Source organism: Artemia sp. Qi Xiang Cuo, chromosome 8 (assembly GCF_049724085.1).
Source record: "Artemia sp. Qi Xiang Cuo chromosome 8, ASM4972408v1, whole genome shotgun sequence".
Classification (NCBI taxonomy): domain Eukaryota; kingdom Metazoa; phylum Arthropoda; class Branchiopoda; order Anostraca; family Artemiidae; genus Artemia; species Artemia sp. Qi Xiang Cuo.
Window position 1 is genome coordinate 20642043 of NC_142801.1, and position 22725 is coordinate 20664767.

Below are 22725 nucleotides of genomic sequence, written 5' to 3' on the forward strand. Positions count from 1 at the left end.
TCGGCAATATTCTCATCGTTAATGAATTTGCTTAGATTGTCTTCAAAATGTTCGACGGGCAAGAGGACAAGTTCAAATGGTGTTAATATATATGGCTATTCCATTCTCTAGAGAAAACTGTTCACAAGTCCTGCGATTATCTGCAGTAAAAGTGTGAATAGGCTAATACCTGCTAGAGGGAGCCGATTTCTTTTAAATTTTTTTCCCTTGTTTTTAAAAGAACAGGTATGGGCTACGGTACGATGGTGCGTTGTATTTTTTCTAACACCTACTGGCAATTTAATTATTCTCTCAGTTAAATTTAAACGAAGTTCAGATATTAGATTAATGAAATCATTGTCAACCCCATTTTTGAGTATGGCCTTCCTAAGCAATGGTTTTGAAGTGCTTAAAACAGAAAACAGATGCGGTTGTTCTTGTAGTTTCTTCAGTGTCATAATGGCAACTAATAGTCTTTTCTACTGTTCACCGGAAGATATACTGTAATTTCATTGTCAAAAATGTCGGTGACTACACGTAGATCCTGGGGCGTGCTCTTATTAATATCCAGAAAATTTTACCGTTTGGGCTGGGTTGGCTCGTTTTTTTCCGGTTAAAACTGAAATTTAGGTGCGCCGGGTATTTTGGGCTTATTTTTATTTCTGAGCGAGCTCTAATACCGCACGACTCGATAGATAATATAAATGGTGCAATTCAATGCAAGTGTTCGCATACATTTGCTCTGATGAAAGAGATTGTGTAGAACCAGAGTAATGGAAATGTGTTCATGATGGGAGCGAACAGTGAACAGTTGTAGCATTTCCTGTGAGAACTGTTCAACGGATTCAGCCAAATCATCAATGATTAGCCACGAGTTCGGTTCAATACAATTGAAAACATCAAGTCCTCGCATGAATTGTATTGGTATAGATGAATCACTAGCTTTTATTTTATCATATGACTCCTGACAAATACTATAGCAATAATAGATTTTTTTCGGCTTTTCCAAAAACATTTTATCGCAATTTTGAATTATTTTAGTTAAGTGTGTTGTTTTCACCGACATTTAGGGCCCACACAGAAATGATCTGAAGGGTGTTTTAAATTGATACATGCTGCTGCTGACAACAGTCGGACTACAACTAACTGTAAATCATATGTGCTCAATGAATAAGTAGTAATTTTCTCCCCATGGATCTATTCAAGAACAACAAAAAACAATATTTCATGGAGTCATTTATTTCGACACTGCATGAAAACAAATATTTGCAGTCAACATGAACAACGATAAAAATAACAACACTTATTCAACAAGAACAAAATTTCATTGGTCAAAATGAAAACTTGTTCGACATGAACTGCAATGATAACACTTTTTGTACAACACTTATTGTCTTTAAACACTTTTTGTACAACACCTTTGTCCATCTACAGCACTTTTCTGTACAACACCTTTTGTCCATCTACATCACTTTTTGTACAACACTTTTCTATACAACAACACTTTTTTGTACAACAGAAAATACACACACTCAGGGAAACGCTAGTAGCACAGTTGAACGTTACATTGAATTCAAAGGTGTGGGTCCCCCCCCCTCCCCCCGGGGACCGCGGGGCCGAAGGCTGGCCGACCGCGGGGGCCCCCCCCCCCCCCCCCCCCCCCCACCCCCGGAAACCGGCCTTGGGAAGGGTCCCCCACCCCCCTGGAGCCGCGATGGAAAAATAGTTGTCGTCACTGCTACGGGTTAGTTGAGGTTGGGTTAGTTAATTTATGAACAGGTTGGGGTGGAGGTTAGTCAGATTAGGTTAATTTATCCAGACCAAGTTGATTGCGATAGTCAATGCATTCAACTCGATCTGAAATACGGTAGTGGCCGTGGGGTAGGACACTCACACCATTCTCGAGCACATAGACCTTGTCGGATATACATGACATTGCATTCTTTTCCACTCTCACAGTATAATTTCTATACTGTAGAGAGCGAATTGCAAGCACTTGTGCTCTCGGCACTAGGCTACTTTCTACACAGTCTCTGTACACGCTCATGTTAAAATTGCTCTTTACAAAATGTGTAGGCACCCCTTTACACGCCTTCTTTTCTTCCCCACTATGAGTTTCAACGCAATAAACTTTGGGACCCGGGAACACCCCCCTGGATATCAAATCACTCCCCGTCTCTGATTTTAATTTTAATAGTTGGTTGGGGGCTTGACGTTTCACCAACTCGGTTCCAGTTGGTGAAATCCATCCGCGAGCTGATGTGCACCCCCTTTTCTAAATCACCCAATAAATCCAATTCAGTCCCATTTACCTTTAACAGCAGAGAATCTGTATCACCATAGTAAACTTGAACCTCCCCCTCCCGTGGCCATTGCACCTTGCACACATTGTAAAAGAACGACAACATGAGCTTTTTGGAAATTTCTAGTACTGAACTGCCTCCTGCAATATTCTTGTTCAGTACGACATTTCGCTTTCACCTGTGTAGAAGAACCATGCCGGTCTCTATGCTCGTGAACAATGTAAAATTGGAGTCGGCAATAATTCGTGCACCCTCTAGAGGGTCAGTCACGACGTCGCAGCGAGATCTGTTGCGTATGCTCTCACACATTTTGCCAAACGCTGAATTTAGGATGAGCTTATACATTTCCTTCTCCACCTTTGAATTTGCCCTAGAACGTTTATCGACAAAAGTATCGATAAACGTTTTCAAATAAGGTTTCTGATTGAACTGAAGGACCCTATGTATTTTGGTGATTTTGAAACCATTGTTCACCATCCAGTGCAAAGGCACATGGTGAACAACGATATTCTCTTTAGGGTCCAAATCAGCAATCAGTTTCTGTTTAGAGGGAGTCCAATGCATCCCCATATCCTCGACCAATGACCGATTGTAGGGGCTCAACGAGTCCCTGGTCACTGGTCGATTGATACAGGGAAAAACAAAATCTTTGACTGAGTCGGGAAGGGCCAGTGGAATGTGACCGTCAACTTCAAAGAACCATCCTTGTGGCCCATTGTCCTCGACGGTGGTAATGTCGGGGAACTCACAAGGATTCTCAAGCCATTGATAGTTCCCACACGGCAAAGAGTAGTTGGACATTGCCAAGGGGTACAACGAATTCATGTCCAAGAAAACTGCATTTCACTTTACACCGGTGCTTTGTCCACTCGGATCGGTTGATAAGACGCGGTCCCCGTGAAAAACATACCCTCCCCTCATTGAACGCTCTACAAAAAGGTGTTGGTCTACATCCGTGATTAGGCCTATTTCCTCCCTGCTAATTTTTAAAATTAAATCCATTACTAAATGGGGTGTAGAAAAATAATAGCCTATATCTAGTCCAAACTCTGAATAGATCTGGTCTGTATTCTTACAGACTATATCCAACAGAGTTAGAACGTCACTGGCCAAGTACAGTCTACAATAATCCCACCCATTTTGACAATCCCCCTTGGACCACACCTTCTTGGCAAACTCGTACTCCTCGACTGTGCATTCACTGTTGGTCAGTGAATTGTGAAAAGCTTCAATTGGAGGTAGTTTCTCCTCGCTTAAGCGAGCGCCAGAACAGTAATAATCATATGCATATACACCTTTGCTGGTTAATAAGTCATACATTTCACTGTCTGGAAAGTGCTGTTTAAGCAAGGGAAAGCTATCAAATTTGTCGCTTTTCTGCAATTGAATTAGTTGACTTAAGGATTTGGGGAAAAAACTAAAAGAATCTAAGAACCTAATTTTATTCCAGAACGTACGCTCATTATCCACTACCTGCCATTTCAATTCGAGAAGTAATAACTTCTCAGCCGATTTGGGAATGATGTTGTAGATAAATGCATTATTCGCCCATGGACTATCTACTCCCCCCCCCTCCCTGTGCTTACGTGCCAGTGCCGGTAAAATAAATTTTAAGTCATATTTAGAACTATGAATAAAAACTGGGTTAAAAAACTGTTGGCTAACGTTTAAGTTACACGATTGATGCGCTACTCCCCTAAAATTACTACCCCCAGAGGATATTCCCTGCCACAGTTGGTCGTGGTCTCTGACTTTTCCCCTCCCCCCTCTTTTCCCTTTAGTCCCCTTATCCTCCTCTACAAACCCCCCCTTACATACCCAACATATTTTTTGATTTTTAATCGCGAGACGATCCTCTGCAGACAGCACCATTGGATAATGCTTATTTCTCAAACGAGAAATAGCACCATTAGCCGTGCCAATCAGTTTATTCAATGCCTTGACCATGATCTCATCTCTCTCATCTAATGTTTCTACTACTTAAAACAACCACGGGGTGTTAGAATTATCTCTTTGCGCATGGGCATAGGAGACTGCAATGGCCTGGTGTTCTTTGATACGGTTTGGATATTGTGGGTCATTCACCTCCACCAGCTTAGCTTTGCAGTCTAAAGATATTTTGTTGCATTGGAGGCGAGTATTTTGAAAATTTGTGAATCGTAGAATGGCCCTATCCCCTGAAACCGTTTCCACTGTCTGGTACCCATGCCGTCTACAATGCTTCATATGATTTAGGAGCTTTAGTTCAGTCCAAAATCTAGAGAGGCATGTTGGACAGTAGAAACGTACCCCTCGTCCCTTTTTACCCTCCCCCAGACCTCGACTAATGTCAGTGATTGGGTTAAAATGCCCGATTGCGTTCGGTTGACTAGGTGGCGTGTATAGCAACCAAACCCAGTGTTTAACCAAATCAACTGACGGACCCCTTACAGGAAAAACCACCCCCTTCTTTTTTGAACGAGCCCCATCTTTAAATTATGTTTCATACTTGACCACAGTAACGCCAATGTTTAAGTGAGCATTAGCCCTTTCAAAAATGTCAATAGCTCGAAGCGTTACTGGATATTTCCCCTCCAAGCAAGAAAAATCTACAATTGGGAAAACGGACCCCTCCTTCCCATGTACAGCCCAATCGTCTAAATTCTTCTTGGTAGCGTCCCGAGCTAGAGGCTCGAATGCTGATATGAGGAAAGCATATCGGAAACACTTTTGATCTGTTTCAAAACAAATCCGCTGGACACCACGACAACCTCCTAGATCTGGATTATAATTTAAAACTACTGACCCCGACCCCGCCCCGCCTGCCCCCCCTCTTAAAATAAAATCTTTCTTAAATTTACAAATGTTTACACTTAAATTTTCAACAAAAAGAACTACTGAGCCACTACCATTTTCGTTATAGTTCTCGAGATGCGTTATAATTTGATCGACCCAATCCATGAAAGCACCCTCAAAATTTTCCAAATTCGAATAAACCAAACGCATCTCGGAATGTATAAAATGATAGTAAACTTCGCTTTTTCCCTCATTCAAATAAAACACTTTTAAAACGATAGAGACCTTAATTGACTCCCTACCCCCCCACAATTGAATTTGATTCTCCAGAAGTGCACGAATTTTATCTACATATTCATGCACAATTTCTATAGGGTTAAAAACAAAATTACCACACAAAAGTGTATTAAAAGGGTCACCAAACATTGCAGTGAAAACAACTATATTATTTAAAATTCTATTGGACAGCTGAAAGTCTGGGAATGATGTATCCCCTCCCCCTACTTGTTCAACAATATCTGGACTCTGCTCCACTTCAGTTGTTCGAAGTGGAGTCGGTATGGTATCGGAGGCTGGAGGAGGAGGGTTCCCAGTTAATTCCCGGGTAAAATCGTCTAAAATTTGCAAGGTATTTTGGCTCAAGTCTACCAGCTCAACTGCGCTATTATCTACATTTAAAAAATCAGCAAAGAACTCATCAATATTGTCAGGTACTTCAATGCTATCGTTCCATGTCTCATTGTCCTGAAAGTCCTCTGATGGTTCCTCCTCTTCTTCACTAGACGGCGAGTATGGGACCAATGCAATCTATAAATCAAAAAAAATAGCTTAACGATGATCTAAGATATGACATAGGATTTTTTTTTTTTTTTTTTTTTTTTTTTTTTGGGGGGGGGGCATCCCTGTGGCGCGTCCCTGACTCGTGGCGCATCCCTATGGCGCTTCTCGGGGCCCGCATCGCTTCCCGCGATGCTTCTCGAGCCCGTGGCGCTTCCCCGTGGCACTTCCCCCAACACTTCCCTGACCCGTGGCGCATCCCCCGGCACTTCCCTAACCTTGCCCCCACAGCACTCCCCGGACCCATCGGCGCATTCCGGGCTCCGTGACTCCCATTTGTTTACCTAATGCTCCCAAAAAGCGGATTGTTTGGCAGCATAAGTCGTTTCGCCTACTTCCTATACAGGTTGTCTATTACTCCTAATGATTCTAGATTATTTTTAATCTCATGTCTGCTCTGTTTCCAAGTGTATTCTCTGGGAAACAGTACAATTAAATTCGAGAACCGTTAATTCTTATTCAACAATGTTTCCCCATCACTAAAATATTGGCAAGGCTTTGTAAGATTGAAAGTTATTTTAAAATAACGTTGCGCAAAATTACGGGGATCCATATGTGACAAATAGATAAATGTGAATAATCTCACTCAGTTCCTTCTCTTGAAACTATGTGATAATCAATTGTGAAAAATAGGGGATTTTGAGTTTCAAATGGTGAGCATTAATTGAAATTACCTAAAAATATTCGTTTATGAGATAACAGCGATGAGATAGCAACAGAGAAAATATCAAAGATTAGAAAAGAGTGGTTTCTCTGCAAAAAATTACATTTAGATATCTCCCGCTGAGATAAGTTTATATTGGGATTGAAAAGGACTGAAAAATGAATAAATAGATAGTTTGAAGAAAAAATGCTTACATTTGCATATCCCGGCTGGGCTTGGGTGCCTGAAGGACCAGATAGTGCATGCTGGAGGGTCACTTCCTGACCTTGTGTAGGTGGGGCAGCCCCCGAAGGCCCAGGCAACGCATGAATGAAGGTGGACGAATCGGCGTCGCTATGTTCTTGTGCAGCTGGGTCAGCTCTTGAAGGTCCAGGTAGTGCATGTTGGAGGGCGAAGGGACTGGTGACATTAATTTCATGTACAGCCGGGACAGGGGCTGGTACAGGCGGCTGCACTTGGGCATGCAGTGTGGAGCTGGGGGGTGTCGGCCGACGAGCGTATTGTATTACTGAGGCTCGATTAAGAGTGGCTTGTGTAGGTGGCTGCACTTGGACAGGCAGTGTGGAGCTGGGGGGCTTTGGCCAGCGATCATATTGCATGGCAGGGGGCGCATTATTGGCCCTCGTCTTCTTAGCAGGAGGGGGCACGCATTCTTCGCTATTTGCGCCAGCCATAGGTCCCATCAAAGTAGTGTCCTCAAATTTTTCATAATTTGCCTTAAAGAAGAGAAGAAAAATCAAATCAAAATAATTTGCCCCTTTTTAAAGAAAGAAAGTTATTAAACATTATTTTGTTTAGTTTATCACTAAGAAAGCACAAAACCCATATTCTCTCCCCCTAAATTTAAGAAAATTAAGCCATCCCTCTCATAAAGTTAATCATGTGTTTTATTCAAGCGAAAGCGAAGCAATTATCTTTTCTATTTTGCCACTATTAAAAGTGCTAGTCCCCCAACAAAAATCCTGGATTCACGCCCGGGAATATAAAAGAAACTTTATTGAAGGCTTGAAAAAATTATAAATTTACACATTAGTTTTCTTGTCAATGGACGTATGTGTCTACACACAGAATCCCCCTTACTTTTACTTACAACGAAGCTGTTAGAAGCGATGTATTGCCCCCTTTCACATAATGTTCTAAATATATTGTTAAACTTAATCTGTTTCTCTCCTTCCATATAGGTTACGAAACTACAATCTAATTATTGCCTCAAAGTGTTTTAATTTTGATGGAGAAACCCTTTGACTTGACCGCGTTTGTAAACCGGAAAAAGGGTGACTGCTAATTTTAACCACGCACTGGAGTCTTATGTCAAAACAGAACGGCATTTTCATTTAAAATTGACGGAAGTCAATGGTCGCTTTTAGCTGGAAATATAGAAGGACGGAAATTATTTAAATGCTATTTCTTTGTGCTATAATATGGGATATTAAAAAAATGGTAGAGGGCGGTGGGATTTAGCTGGAAATATAGAGGGAAGGAATTGATAGAAATGCTATTTCCTTTTGCGAGAATTTGGGATTGTAAAACAATGGTGGAGGGAGGGGGATTTAGCTGGAAATATAGAGGGAAGGATAATTATTTCTTTTTGCGAGAATTTGGGATTGTAAAACAATGGTGGAGGGAGGGGGATTTAGCTGGAAATATAGAGGGAAGGATAATTATTTCTTTTTGCGAGAATTTGGGATTGTAAAACAATGGTGGAGGGAGGGGGATTTAGCTGGAAATATAGAGGGAAGGATGTCCATGGAAATGCTATTTCTTTTTGCGAGAATTTGGGATTGTAAAACACTGGTAGAGGGAGGGGGGATTTAGCTGGAAATATAGAGGGAAGGATAATTATTTCTTTTTGCGCGAATTTGGGATTGTAAAACAATGGGGGCGGGCGGGGGGATCGAGCTTTAAATTTAGAGGGAAGCATAATTATCTATTTTTGAGAGAATTTTTGATTGTAAAACAATGGTGGGGGGAGGGGGGATGTTGCTGGAAAAATCGTTGGAAGGATATTTATAACTTTTTGCTAGAATTTGGTATTTTAAAAAAATGGTGGAGGGAGGGGGATTTAGCTGGAAATATAGAGGGAAGGAATTTATTGAAATGCTATTTCTTTTTGCGAGAATTTGGGATTGTAAAACAATGGTGGGGGGGGGGTAGAGGAATATATTTACGTTTTGCATTGAGTATGGTTTGTGGGGGGGGGGGTTTGAGGGTAAAGGAATATATTTACATATTAGCTGAATATAAAGATTGTTTGGTGGTTAGGTTTGTTGGGGGGGGTTTGAGGGTATAGGAATATATATACGTTTTGCATTGAGTATGGTTTGTGGGGGGGGGGGATTTAGCTGGAAATATAGAGGGAGTGAAATTCTCGAAATGGTATTTATTTGTTCAATAATTTGGGATTGTAAGAAAAATGTTGAGGGCGGGAGGAGGTATGTTGAAATATAGAGGGTAGGAATGGATCGACAAGGTATTTCCTTTTAAGAGAATTTGGGATTGTACAACAATGGTGGGGGGGGTAGAGGAATATATTTACGTTTTAGCTGAACATATTGGAGGATGTCCAAGGAAAATTTGTTTGAAAATAAAAATGTACTTACATTGCTAATTGCGGCTGCCAAGGCCTCAAGCTCATCAAATTTATCCATTGTTATATCAATTGTGTCAAAATACTTTCTGATAATTGAATCGCATTGCATGCCCGTTATATACGAAATATCTGGGTCAAATTGCTATGTAACGGGGAAAACCATATGTAACAAGCCCTCTGATTGGTTGAGAAGGGGGATGTAACCGAGTCGCTGATTGGCTGAGAAGGGGGATCTAACTGTTTCCGGGAACTCATAACATCTGGCTCGAATAACAATAACAAATACTATTTCCGGATCATAACATCTGCCTCGAACAGGAAGGAAGTGTCATTAACTTTGCTTCGAACGACAACAACATTGACCCCATTAACCATATGTTCTCCCTAATGACTCTGTTCAAAACAACAACAACATTGACCTTGGCATTTTGCCTCGGAAACAATAACAACATTGACCTTGGCATTCGTTGAGAGCGTGCTAAAAACACACCTGGAGAAAGAGGTCATTGACCGATTACACACTCATTCTCACTAATGACTCTATGCCCATATTTGGTGTACTGACAGTATTCTATGCCCATATATGGTGTTCGTACGGGAGTTATAGGGTCATCTCTACTAATACAATTTTTGATTGGTTCATAAGTTATTTTAAATTATCTTTAAGTTCTTTTGTAAAGATCAAACGCTTTGAATGTTTACTTCTAACAGGCCGCATTCAGGAAGACTATTTTGAAAAAAATGAAGATACACGAGCACAATCACCACATTTATCGAATTATCAAAAAATTGCTATACTGGACATTAATATCAGACACCTTTTATGTATGTGTCAGGAGCATACATTTTACACTAAACGTTTTCAAATAATAGTTTGAACACCTGGCAATACTTTTTTTTAGCCAGCAGCATATTTTATTGGAGGGGTAACCCTAATCCTGATTCTAATTTTTTTAAATTTCGGTTACTATGGGCTAGACTTCGTTCTTTACTAGGTTGCAGCTACCCCTACAACCATGATACAAAATTAGAAGTTGACACAAAAGAGGCTTTTATGCAATTCCTAAATACTTCAGACATTGTAACTTTTTAGCTTCTATCTACTCATAATTTCGTTCTGTATTTAACTCCTACGCCCGGTTGGGGTGGGAGGATGTTGTGAAGAAAAATATAAGATAAATGGGAACTTCCTGGGATAGTGTAAGAGGCAGGCTTTGAATAGATTGGGATGGAGGCGGAGCGTACATAACTGTGTTGGCTTCAGGCCAACACAGTAGTAGTAGTAGTTTTATAGTTAACAAATAAGCAGGAAAAAAAGAATATTTTTACTTACTTGTCTCCCACAGCTTGTAAAACCCTTCCGTGTTTGCCTCATTACTCAATAAATAATTACCTTCCTTCAAGCCCTTGAGTTTAGATAAAACTGAATAAATATTGGCTAATGGTGGAGGCACAGCATCAGATGGGAAATAGCCAAGTCGCTTTGCCTCCCAAAGAATTCGATTCTCTGGCATTTTTTCATAGAGTATGATTTCCCCTGTGTACACATCCAAACGCGCTAGAAAAAAAATATTTTGCCTATTTCCAAACGCGCTAGATATATTTATGCAGAGCATAAGCCCATTGATCATGGCTACAAAAAAGTAAATAGCAAACATCAAATAGCCCTAAGTCCCACAATTAAACAAAAACATATTAAATATTAAAATAGATGTAACGCTTCACAAGCTTACAATCTATTCGAGATAACGAAAATCTCTTCCTATATTCTAAAGATATCCGAAGGAACTGCACCAACCACCTTATAGTCATAAAATTGCTGCTGCTTAAAGAATTTATTCAGTAAGCAATTATTATATTCGCCAAAGGTCTCAAATTAAAGAGTATGAGTAAGTTACAAGGATGGGAACTGACACTAATAATGACCCCAAAATAACTACGAACGTCATCTATTATTTGACGTTTTCTGGCATTTTTCCATTGTAATAATACGGCAAGATTGGCGTTATTGGCAAAATTAGTCCAGTCATAAGAGTATGATTCCAGTTCCCGACAAAATACGATTGTGATGTAGGAAGAAAATTCCAAGAGACGGTCAGATGGCGTTGGTGCTTTTTCGACACTAGTGCCAGTTCCCACTCTCTTTAACTACCCATTCTCTTTGGCTCAAATATTAAATCCTTCAGTTCTTTGCATACGGGCAAAAGATGAGCTTGTTCTTCATCAACACACCCTTGGGCATGAATAAGAAACCTTCAATTTGAAGAATCCTTCCAAGGAATTTACTTTCTCTCACTTGGAAGAACACAAGAGTTCTGTTAAAACCCCGTATGAGGAAAAACATATTCTCAGGAGAAAAAAAATAGTTCTTATGAAAGGAAACCCTAACTTCAGACCTGTTCTGTTGGTCCTATAAAACACAGCAAAAACCGATACACCTCGTACGCATAAAAACAAAACAAAAAACAATTTTCCAGGAGAAGAGAATACCTAATATCATGACTATTTCATTGGTCACATAATTACACGTATTTACGTTTGCAGAAAAACTACAATATTTTTTTGAATATGTGAATTTAAGGGCTAATAGAGACTTTATACGACTTGTAAGGAATTATACCCAATGTATATAAATGTCTTTCAAATTGATATAAAAAAAATGGATATCCCACTCGTAATATCTTTCCAACAAACGTGTTAAGATTTTCCTGTTTGTACATTGAGTCAGTACGAAGAGCGGACTTCTAACAGCTTCTTAACTAAATTTCACGAAAATTACGAGTGCATGCGGGGATCGCAGTATGGCGGTTGAGGAGTTCATATAGACTCATTCACAGTGTGATTTAGCCAGCACCAAAAATTTACTGAGCTCTGAGGTTTAGCTAATGTTAAGATTTTAGCTAATGTCAGGTTAGTAACGTTTATAACAGAAGTAACGTCAGGATGGAGAGGAGAGGGTTGCTAATTCACGAGAATGTAGGGGCAAGGACATTTTTTCATTTTTTAAAATGAAAATAGAAAAAAGGTATTGAGGGAAAATTACCCCCCCCCCCCCCCCAATTCATGTCCTGGGGATCCTCTCCCCTGAAATCGTTCGAATAAGTTTTTGGAAAAACTGACTTTCAAGATAGTGACTTTCTTTGTCTTATTTCAAGATAAAGAAAAAAATTCTAACTGAAAGTTATATCCTTGAGCTATGAAATGAAATAGCCTGCTGCTCTTTCTTTTTGTTATTTTTATATTGACTATAGGGATTGTAATTACGTTGTTTCTGATCTTTTCTATTAAGTATTAAATTTTTCTAAAAATAAAATAGACAGTTTCATTCTTAATTTTTATAGAACAAATCCCTTTCCTTTAGATTACTGGACTTATTTGAAGACAGATATATAAGTAAAGCCCCCCCCCCCCCCAAGATAAATACACAAATTGCAGAAATCTTTGAACAACATACGGTCCATAAGCATACAGCCCAATGAACTGGCACGATGGCTCCCACAAACCTTTTGAAAATGGTACAATGCTACAATACAAGTGGAAATTATATTCTACTCTTTTTAGATATAGTCTAACACACACAGTATTAAAGCAAAATACAAGTATCTCTTTTCAGGCAGGAATATATAAAAGGTAAATAGCTATGTAAAATATTATTTTTTTATTTTTTAACATCAACTATTTAAAAAAAATTACATTTGCCTCAGAATGGATTAAAAATACGATACAAAGCATAACTACAACATCAAATATCCTGCTACTTATCAGCACAGCCGGTTTGGACCCTGAGGGTCTAGTGCTGTCATACTTGCTTTAGTTATACTTACTTATTTACTTACAATGCGTGCTACAGATTCATTACATTTGAATTGTTAGTTTTATTTATGTTTCCTCATTTAAATCCTTATAAAAACAGGTGCTTTAACACAAGCTTGAAAATCTGGATTTTACTAAAAGCTTTAACCCCTTAAAATTAAAAAAAAAACAGCCGGTTTTCTCAATTGAAAATCAAAAGCATCATTAATAGTACAAGGCCAGGTATTACTCCTAAACTTACAAGATTACGGTCAAACAAAGGCCTAGCATCCGACGAGTACAAAACCACGCCTCTTTCTAGACCAATCATAGATGTTTCTAAGCCTAATGAATACAGACGGGAATCCATATTTCTAGGAAATTATAACCTAGATTTGCATAGTCGCCAATGATGAAAATCCGACGGGGAATTCTAATGTATCATGAGGGGAATTAAGAAACTAAAAGGCATCTCTACTTTAGGGTAAAAGAGATAAATTCTGGAATTATTATTTCGAAGCCTTTATAATGTAACTAGGACATCTTAGATAATTTTTATACTTTTATATTTTTATAAATGGGGGGGCCCTCCCCCCCCCCCCCATTTTTTATACTTTTTTTAAGTTTTTTTATTATTTTTTTAAAGATGATATTTTCTTCAACTTTTTTTACATGTCTTAGAATGAAACATATGTCTTAGATGAGAATACTTAAAATAAACTTTACATTTAATATTTTCCAAACTCAAAATGAGAATGATATAGATATGTTAGTCATGACCTTTACTATTAGAAAAATAGTGTTTGTAGTAGCACTTTTTTTGGACTGAATGTTTTTGAACTTCGAAATTATTCAACTTTTTTTTACGTATCTTAGAATGACATGAAATATGCTTGCGGCTCTACCAATCTTACTCCAATGCTTGCTCATAGACACGACATTGAGATAACCTAAGTATCAGAGTGAATAAATTCTTTGTTAACATTCGTTATCGATATCGTTCGTCGGGTACGTCGGATAACACTGACAAAATCTATGTATTAGAATGAATAAATTCTTTATCAACTTCATTGGTCGGATACATCAGATAGCATTCACAAAATCTAAGTATCAGAGTGAATAAATTCTTTATTATCGTCCTTTGTTAGATATGCATGATAAAATTGAGAAAATCTAGATATCAGAGTGAACAAATTCTTTATTAACATTTATTATCGATATCGTTTGTCGGCTACGTCGGATAATATTGACAAAATCTATGTATTAGAATGAATAAATTCTTTATCATCATCCGTTGTCGGATATGTCAATATGAAAAAATTGTAAGTAACAAACTCTTTCTTGAATTCACCTCTTGAATACACATTACAGAAATTTCATTCAAGAAATTATGGAAAAATTGATAACATTGACCAAATATAAGTATCATAGCGAATAAATTCTTTATCAACTTCATTTGTCGGATACATCAGATAGCATTCACAAAATCTAAGTATCAGAGTGAATAAATTCTTTATCATCGTCCTTTGTTAGATATGCCGGATAAAATTGAGACAATCTAAGTATCAGAGTGAACAAATTCTTTATTAACATTCATTATCGATATCGTTTGTCGGATACGTCGGATAACATTGACAAAATCTATGTATTAGAATAAATAAATTCTTTATCATCATCCGTTGTCGTATATGTCATTATGAAAAAATTGTAAGTAACAAACTTTTTCTTGAATTCACCTCTTGGATACAGATTATAGACATTTCATTCAAGAAATTATGAAAAATTGAAAACGTTGACCAAATCTAAGTATCAAAGCGAATAAATTATTTATCAACTTCATTTTTCGGATACATCAGATAGCATTCACAAAATCTAAGTATCAGATTGAATAAATTCTGTATCATCGTCCTTTGTCAGATATGCCTGATAAAATTGAGAAAATCTAAGTATCAGAGTGAACAAATTCTTTATTAACATTCTTTATCGATATCCTTTGTCGGATTCGTCGGATAACATTGACAAAATCTATGTATTAGGATGAATAAATTTTTATCATCATCCGTTGTCGGATATGTCACTATGAAAAAATTGTAAGTAACAAACTCTTTCTTGAATTCACCCCTTGGATACACATTATAGACATTTCATTCAAGAAATTATGAAAAATTGATAAATTTGACCAAATCTAAGTATCATAGCGAATAAATTCTTTATCAACTTCATTGTCGGATGCATCAGATAGCATTCACAAAATCTAAGTATCAGAGTGAATAAATTCTTTATCATCGTCCTTTGTCAGATATGCCTGATAAAATTGAGGAAATCAAGGTATCCGAGAAAACAAATTCTTTATTAACATTCACTATCGATATCATTTGTCGGTTACGTCGGATAACATTGACAAAATCTATGTATTAGAATGAATAAATTCTTTATCATCATCCGTTGCCGGATATGTCATTATTAAAAAAATTATAAGTAACAAACTCTATCTTGAATTCACCTCTTGTATACACATTATAGACATTTCATTCAAGAAATTATGAAAAATTGAAAAATTTGACCAAATCTAACCATATCAGCGAATAAATTCTTTATCAACTTCATTTGTCGGATACATCAGATAGCATTCAAAAAAGTATCAGAGTGAATAAATTCTGTATCATCGTCCTTTGTCAGATATGCCTGATAAAATCAAGAAAATCTAAGTATCAGAGTGAACAAATTCTTTATTAACATTCTTTATCGATATCCTTTGTCGGATACGTCGGATAACATTGACAAAATCTATGTATTAGAATAAATAAATTCTTTATCATCATCCGTTGTCGGATATGTCATTATGAACGTTGCCGTTGTCGGATATGTTATTATGTAAGTAACAAACTCTTTCTTGAATTCACCTCTTGGGTACACGTTATAGACATTTCATTCAAGAAATTATGAAAAAATTGCAAGTAAGTAACGAACTCTTACTTAAATTTACCTTTTGGATACACAATACAGAAATTTCATTCAAGAAATTATGAAAAAATTGTAAGTAAGAAATTATGAAAAAATTGTAATTAAGAACCAAAATGCAGAAATTTCCTTCAAGAAGTTCGGAAAAAATTGTAAGTAAATAACAAACTCTTTCTTGATTTCACCTCTTGGATACACAATACAGACATTTCATTCATGTAATTATGAATAAATTGTAAGTAGCTAACAAACTCTTTCTTGAATTCACCTCTTGAATACACAATACAGACATTTCATTCAAGAAATTTACATTTCATTCAAGAAATTATAAAAAAAATTGTTAGTAAGTACCAAACTCTTTCTTGAATTCTCCTCTTGAATACACAATACAGAAATTTCATTCATGAGATTATGAAAAAATTGTAAGTAAGAACCAAAATTCAGAAATTGCATTTAAGAAATTATGAAAAAAATTGTAAGTAAGTAACAAATTATTTCTTGAATTCACCTCTTGGATACACAATACAGACATTTAATTCATGAAATTATTAAGAAAGTGTAAGTAGCTAACAAACTCTTTCTTGAATTCACCTCTTGAATACCCAATACAGACATTTCATTCAAGAAATTACAAAAAAATTTTAAGTAAGTACCAAACTCTTTTTTGAATTCCTCTCTTGAATATACAATACAGAAATTACATTCATGAAATTATGTAAAAATTGTAAGTAAGAATCAAAATACAGAAATTTCGATACACAATACGGAAATTTCATTCAAGAAATTATGAAAAAATTGTAAGTAGGTACAACTAAAATTGTAATTAGGTTCACTTAGAGTGGCGCGCCACTCTAAGTGAACCTAAATTAACCCAACTTTTTGCATGTCTCTCTCACTATAACTGTGTGTCTGAGTGGGTGTGCTACCATCTATAACCACTCTAAACTAAATTAAACAGACAATTTTTCATAATTTCTTTAATGTAATTTCTGTATTGTGTATCCAAGAGACGAATTCAAGAAAGAGTTTGTTACGTACTTACTTACAAGGTTTTTTCGTAGTTTCTTGAATGGAATTTCTGTATTGTTTATTCAAGAGGTGAATTAAAAAAGAGTTTGTTACTTACTTCCAATTTTTTCATAATTTCTTGAATGAGATGTCAGTATTGTGTACCCAAGAGGCGAATTCAAGGAAGTTTGTTAGCTACTTACAATTTTTCATAATTTCTTGAATGAAATGTCTGTATTGGGTATCCAGGAAGTGAGTTCAAGAAAGAGTTTGTTACTTCCTTACAATTTTTTTTATAATTTCTTAAATGTGTACCATGAGTAAGATAAGATGTATTTAAAATATCAAAATAAAGTTCCTTCCTTCTAAAGATAATTCCGATTTCTTATAATTAAAAAACCGTGTGAACGCCTGAATCATCTGAAATATCTTAAAGAAATTATTGGACGAGGATTCGCGTCCTTGGGCCACGTGAGCCAATGGCAAGCCAGTCCTTACAGCGCAGGACGAAAGAACTGCGTTTGGTAGTGGGGTAGATGTGCTTTTTGAGATTATTCATAAATGAGATTTGGAAGGACTCGTAAAGTTGAAGCAGGTCCATTGAGATAGAAGTCTTAAACTCTTTCATCTCGGTCACCATTATTGTCATTTGAAGTGACCTATTGCTGTGCATCTAAATATGTAAGTCAATAAATCTATTGCCTTTTTGTCTGTGTTTATTTCATTTATATGTCTGCGTCTAGTCTAATAATAGGTAATTAGTTCGTATGTCTCCAAGGTAAACGCTCCCAAAGGAATCTGATCTCCAGATAGCTCGAGAAAAAAGAGGTCACATTTATATGTCTACATATTCAATTTTCTCTCATTAATTGAGAGCGGCGCTAGCCTAGTTGACACAATCTCCAGCGCTATAAGCGGCACTATTGGAGAATTTTCTATCGCTACAAATAGCAAATCTTTTTATCGCTACAAATGGAGCGAGTCGGAAATTGGAGGAAAACTGCGAACTAATTAGGCTATAGAAACTTTGTAACTTAAATTTAATTATTGGAGAGATACAGACATATAAATAAAGTGATTAGGCCTATTGCCGCTAAGCTACTACAGGGAAAGCCTTTAGAATATCTCATAGGAGATAATAGCCTCCCCCAAAGAGGTTAAGTAAAATAATAAATTTATATTAAGTTGATATAAACGCAAAAAAAATGTCTGAAGATTTAGAAGAAAAATTAATAGTGCAGAAATTGGTCGCGAAAAATAAAAAATAGCGAACTCTATCCCGGAGTACAATGGTCAATCAGATATTGACGAATTTAATATCCAATTGACCCAGTTTGTACAACTAACAAAAACAGGGCAAGAAGCGTTAGTCGACGTGATCCTGCTACGATTAAAAGGCCAGGCCTTAACATTTTTGAAGCAGATTGAACCTACTATAGGCGAAGACGCCAGCGTGCCAATAAATTCGGTTGATAAAAGCATTCAAAGATAGGTTTATAGACACCAGTTCCATAAACAAATTAAAACACGGAGCAGTAAACTTTGATTTTTCACAGAATATACGAGAATACCTCGATAATATACGCATTTCTGTAGAGGCAAAATACGGAAGTGGTTCCGGACAACTGTATGAAAAAGTCATACTAAATACCTTTTTGCAAGGGCTACCCCCAGAACTATATAGAGCAGTAAAATCCAAAAATATTCAGACGTTGGATCTTGCAGTTCAGGAAGTAGAGCGATTAATCAAAGTTGATACAATAGTTGCTAATCATAGTAAAGCAAAAACAAATAGCCTAGGCGATTCAAACGCGAACCTAATTTTCAAGGGCGATCAGGCATCCCCCAATTTCTTTTCAAGGGATAACTCCCCAGTGCCAAAAAGAAAACAAAACGCCAGAACCCGCTAAGCAGAAAACAGTACGTTTTCAGCCTATTAAACAATCTAATTATGGAAATAACTCTACAATAATAAGGTGCTATAATTGTAATCGTCTAGGCCTTATCGCTAAGGAACGCTAATATGTCAACAATCGCATATCAAGAATTACTGTCGGTAAAACACAAAATCACGGCAACCATTTGTTCAGAAGAACAAATTTTAGCACCGGTCGTGCAATAAGCTATAGCCAGGGGGGAGTGCGCCAATCAGTACCTTATGATGTGTACCAACCAAATTCGTATAACCCTCCCCCCAACAGAAAAATTAATTACCGGTCTGATAACCCAAATACTCGCCAAGGCCAATATAATGCGAGAATGCAATATAGAAATCATAAAAATTTGCAGATGAGAATTGAAAACTTTACAGGCCAACGGCACTGGCAGTCAGCGCCAGCTTACGGCACTGACACGAGAAAACCACGTTACCAAAATAATACATGGAGAAGACAGACAGACGTAAATCAATTAAATGTGTCTAGGGAGCCTAATACGTCTGAATGTCTATTACAGGCACTGACACATGAAATAAATTCCCAGGGAAAAGCTTCAGGCCCCTCAGGAATATAAATCGGAGCCAGAGGGTGCCCGGAATATTTAATAGGTCCAAGAAAATATTAGTGCCGTCTTGTAGTGATATTAATAACAAGTTACCTATATTTAATGATTTTTGTGTGGAAAATGTTTATTTTAAGGCTTTGATTGACTCAGGTGCAACAATTAGTATCATAAACTCTTGCGTATTCAATATGTTGCCTCTTCATATTAGGCGACAGAGGAACCCTAATAATCCCAATTTAACGAGCGTGACAGGTCATAAATTAAATGCAAAAGGGTCAATTTGCCTAAACGTAAAAAGAGACAATAGAACGTTCATGACAAATTTTATTATATTTGATAATTTCCCATATGAGGCTATTATAGGCGCAAATTTTCTAAGGCCTAATAAAATACTATTAGACGTGGCTAATGAGAGGCTTGTCTACCCAGCTAAGGTATGGGAAGACATTTCTACCTTAAGAAATCGTAACAGAGGTTACGAAGACAACGTAACAGTAAACAAAATTTCTGACGGTATAATGTCGCAGTATTTTGAACCTCATGTCTCGCAAAGACATGGCATAATTGGAAATTTGTTCAATTACCCTGAGAGACATTGCAGAAATGAAGTAAATTTAAATAATAAAAGTATCGAGTCTGCGAAAATAAAAATAGGAGATATGCGACAGTAGAGGTCAAACGAAATTAAGAAAATAGTGGAATTGTGGAAAAACATAGTAAAACCCAACGTGACGCCACAAGATGCCGCATTGGCGCAGCATAGCGCCAGTATGAATCTAATAAACAATGAAAATGAAGAGAAATATTACGGATTTGCGATAAGGAAAACAAAAGTCCCTCCCAAAACGATGCAAAAAATTCAAATATCACAGATGATTGAACCAGTGATTAGCAAATCAGAAATATGGTTTGCGACACCGTCTGAAATACCCGAAAACCTGCTATGCGAGGAACAGATTATATCTTATGACAAAGGGGAAGGCTTGATTTGGGTAACTAATAACCACTAAAATGATACAATGACAATAACAAACGGGACATTTTTAGTCCAAATCGAGGTTTTAACGGAATGATTTAAATAAATGGAAAAATTCTAAAAGAAACATAGTTAACGGCATTAAAACTTCAAATGACGAATATCCTTTGACTAAATCGCAATTTTAAAACAAATTTAATATGGATAATATTACGGACTTGGAACATAAAAAAAAATTATGCGAATTACTATGGAATTTCAAGTATATTTTTTCTGCATCTTAAGATGACATCGGGATAATACAATTTTATTAACATTAAATTTTAACGACTGGTAATCCTGTAGCAAAACAGCCATATCGTGTACCATATAAGAACAAAGAGTGGTTAAAAAATAAAATCCATGAATTAGAAAAAAACAAAATTATACGCCCAAGTATAAGTCCGTATAGTGCAGCATTGATCTTAGTACCAAAAAAGAATGGAGATCTTAGACTCGTAGTAGATTATAGGGCCCTCAACAAACAAGTAGTTAGCGATAAATTTCCTCTACCAAGAATAGATGGAATTCTTGACTTAATTTCAAGCAAAACAAAATTTTTACTTCTTTGGACCTTACCCAAGGCTACCACCAAGTGAAAATAGCCGATAAGGATGTCCAAAAAACTGCATTTTCAGCATCCAAATATGGTTCTTATGAATACTTAAGGGTACCATTTGGGCTTAAAACAAGTTCTCGCGCGCGATGTAGACCCCTATTGCACCTGTTAAGAGGATTAAAGAACATAATTCATTTTTTTGATGATATTATATGCGTGGGGGAAAACACTGAACAACACTTAGCAACGTTAGCTAAGGTGTTCGAGAAGTTCAGACAAGGCAATTTAAAATGCCGGCCTGAGAAAGTAAATTTATTTCAACCTAAAATTAAATTTTTAGTAGTAGTAACCCAGGGAGAGATATCCCCAGACCCTGATAAAATAAAATGTGTTGAAAACCACAAGCCCCCCAGAACTATGAAAGAATTAAGGGGAATTTTAGGCCTTACTGGCTATTTTAGAAAATTCGTACACAATTACGCCCAAATTGCAAAACCCCGCACAGAAGTAACTAAAGGGAACTCCCATAATGTTAACTGGTTTCCGGAAGCTCAAACGTTTTTAAACCGTTTCAAACAGGCCATCACTTCTTAACCAATATTATCACTCCCTGATTTTAAAAACGGAGGATTTGTAGTTACAACTGATGCTTCTTCAAAAGATATTGGCGCAATTCTTTTGCAAATAATCCCGGTAGAGAACCCCAATCCTCTTGAGGGAACGCCTAAACAAATAGAAAAAGTTATATGCTATTCAAGTAAAACTTTATCAAAAGGCGAAAGTAGTTATTCCGCCACAAACTTAGATTTATTATCTATTTTCTACCACTTGGACAAATTTAGACATTATTTAATTGGTAGGAAATTTATCCTACGATCAGACCATAAAAGCTTGCAGTACCTGCGCACATTTAAAAACCCCACGGACATTCTAGCTAGATGGATTATGAAAATCCAAGACCTAGATTACAAAGTTGAACATTTAAAGGGAAAACAAAACGTAGCTTGCAACTTTTTAAGTAGATACCCAGAAAATATTCCATCGGAAGCTGAAGAAAATGAAGTTAACGCCATAATTGCTAAGAGCAAACATGGATGTAAGAAGAACAAAGTCAAAGACGCAGCAAAAGAAAATAAGATTAACTATTGTCCGTTGTCTTCGGAAAATATAAAAAGAAAGCAAAAAAAGGACGAAATGTGTGTAGCACTAATTGATTATTTTGTGAATGATGATGCGTTACCGGATAAATTCAAAACTCTTAGAAAAGAGAGAGATAATTTTTACTACGATCTTGATGAAGAAATACTGTTCAGAATAGAGACCATCGAGACAAACAGAAATCAAACTTCAATACTACTCGTATTAGCAAAACCTTTGAAACGGCCTATAGATTAATATGAATTTCTCTAGACAGGTGGAAAGTGAGGATTGACAACAACGTACCATAAAAGGAAACAATACCTTCAAGCACCATCCGTATTGACAAAACTCAAAGAATTGGTAAGCTCTCGCAGAGCATATGGCTTAAGAAAAATCCCCGCAGCCGCCCCAACACCTCCACTGGGGCGGGCTCCGGCATCAAACTACCCCTTCAGGATTGTCTCGTTTGATCTATTCAGGAAAAGCGGATATCTACATGTTTCTAGCAGAGTCCCTACGTGCATTTTGTCGGCCATAGATCATTTTTCCGGATTTACTTTTGCAAAAGCCTTAAAAAATCAAGGTGCTTATGCCACAAGT

The 22725-nt window shown here is 36.9% G+C and overlaps 1 protein-coding gene across 1 annotated transcript in view; it reads right to left on the reverse strand.

Moving 5' to 3' along the window:
- The window catches only part of LOC148949229 (uncharacterized), a 128867-nt gene that overhangs the window by 11495 nt on the left and 94647 nt on the right, over positions 1-22725 (reverse strand). Inside the window, exon 8 of the mRNA XM_089092878.1 lies at positions 10482-10706. Within this exon, the coding sequence (XP_088949004.1) occupies positions 10482-10706 (225 nt within the window). The remainder of the gene's footprint in view (positions 1-10481; positions 10707-22725) is intronic.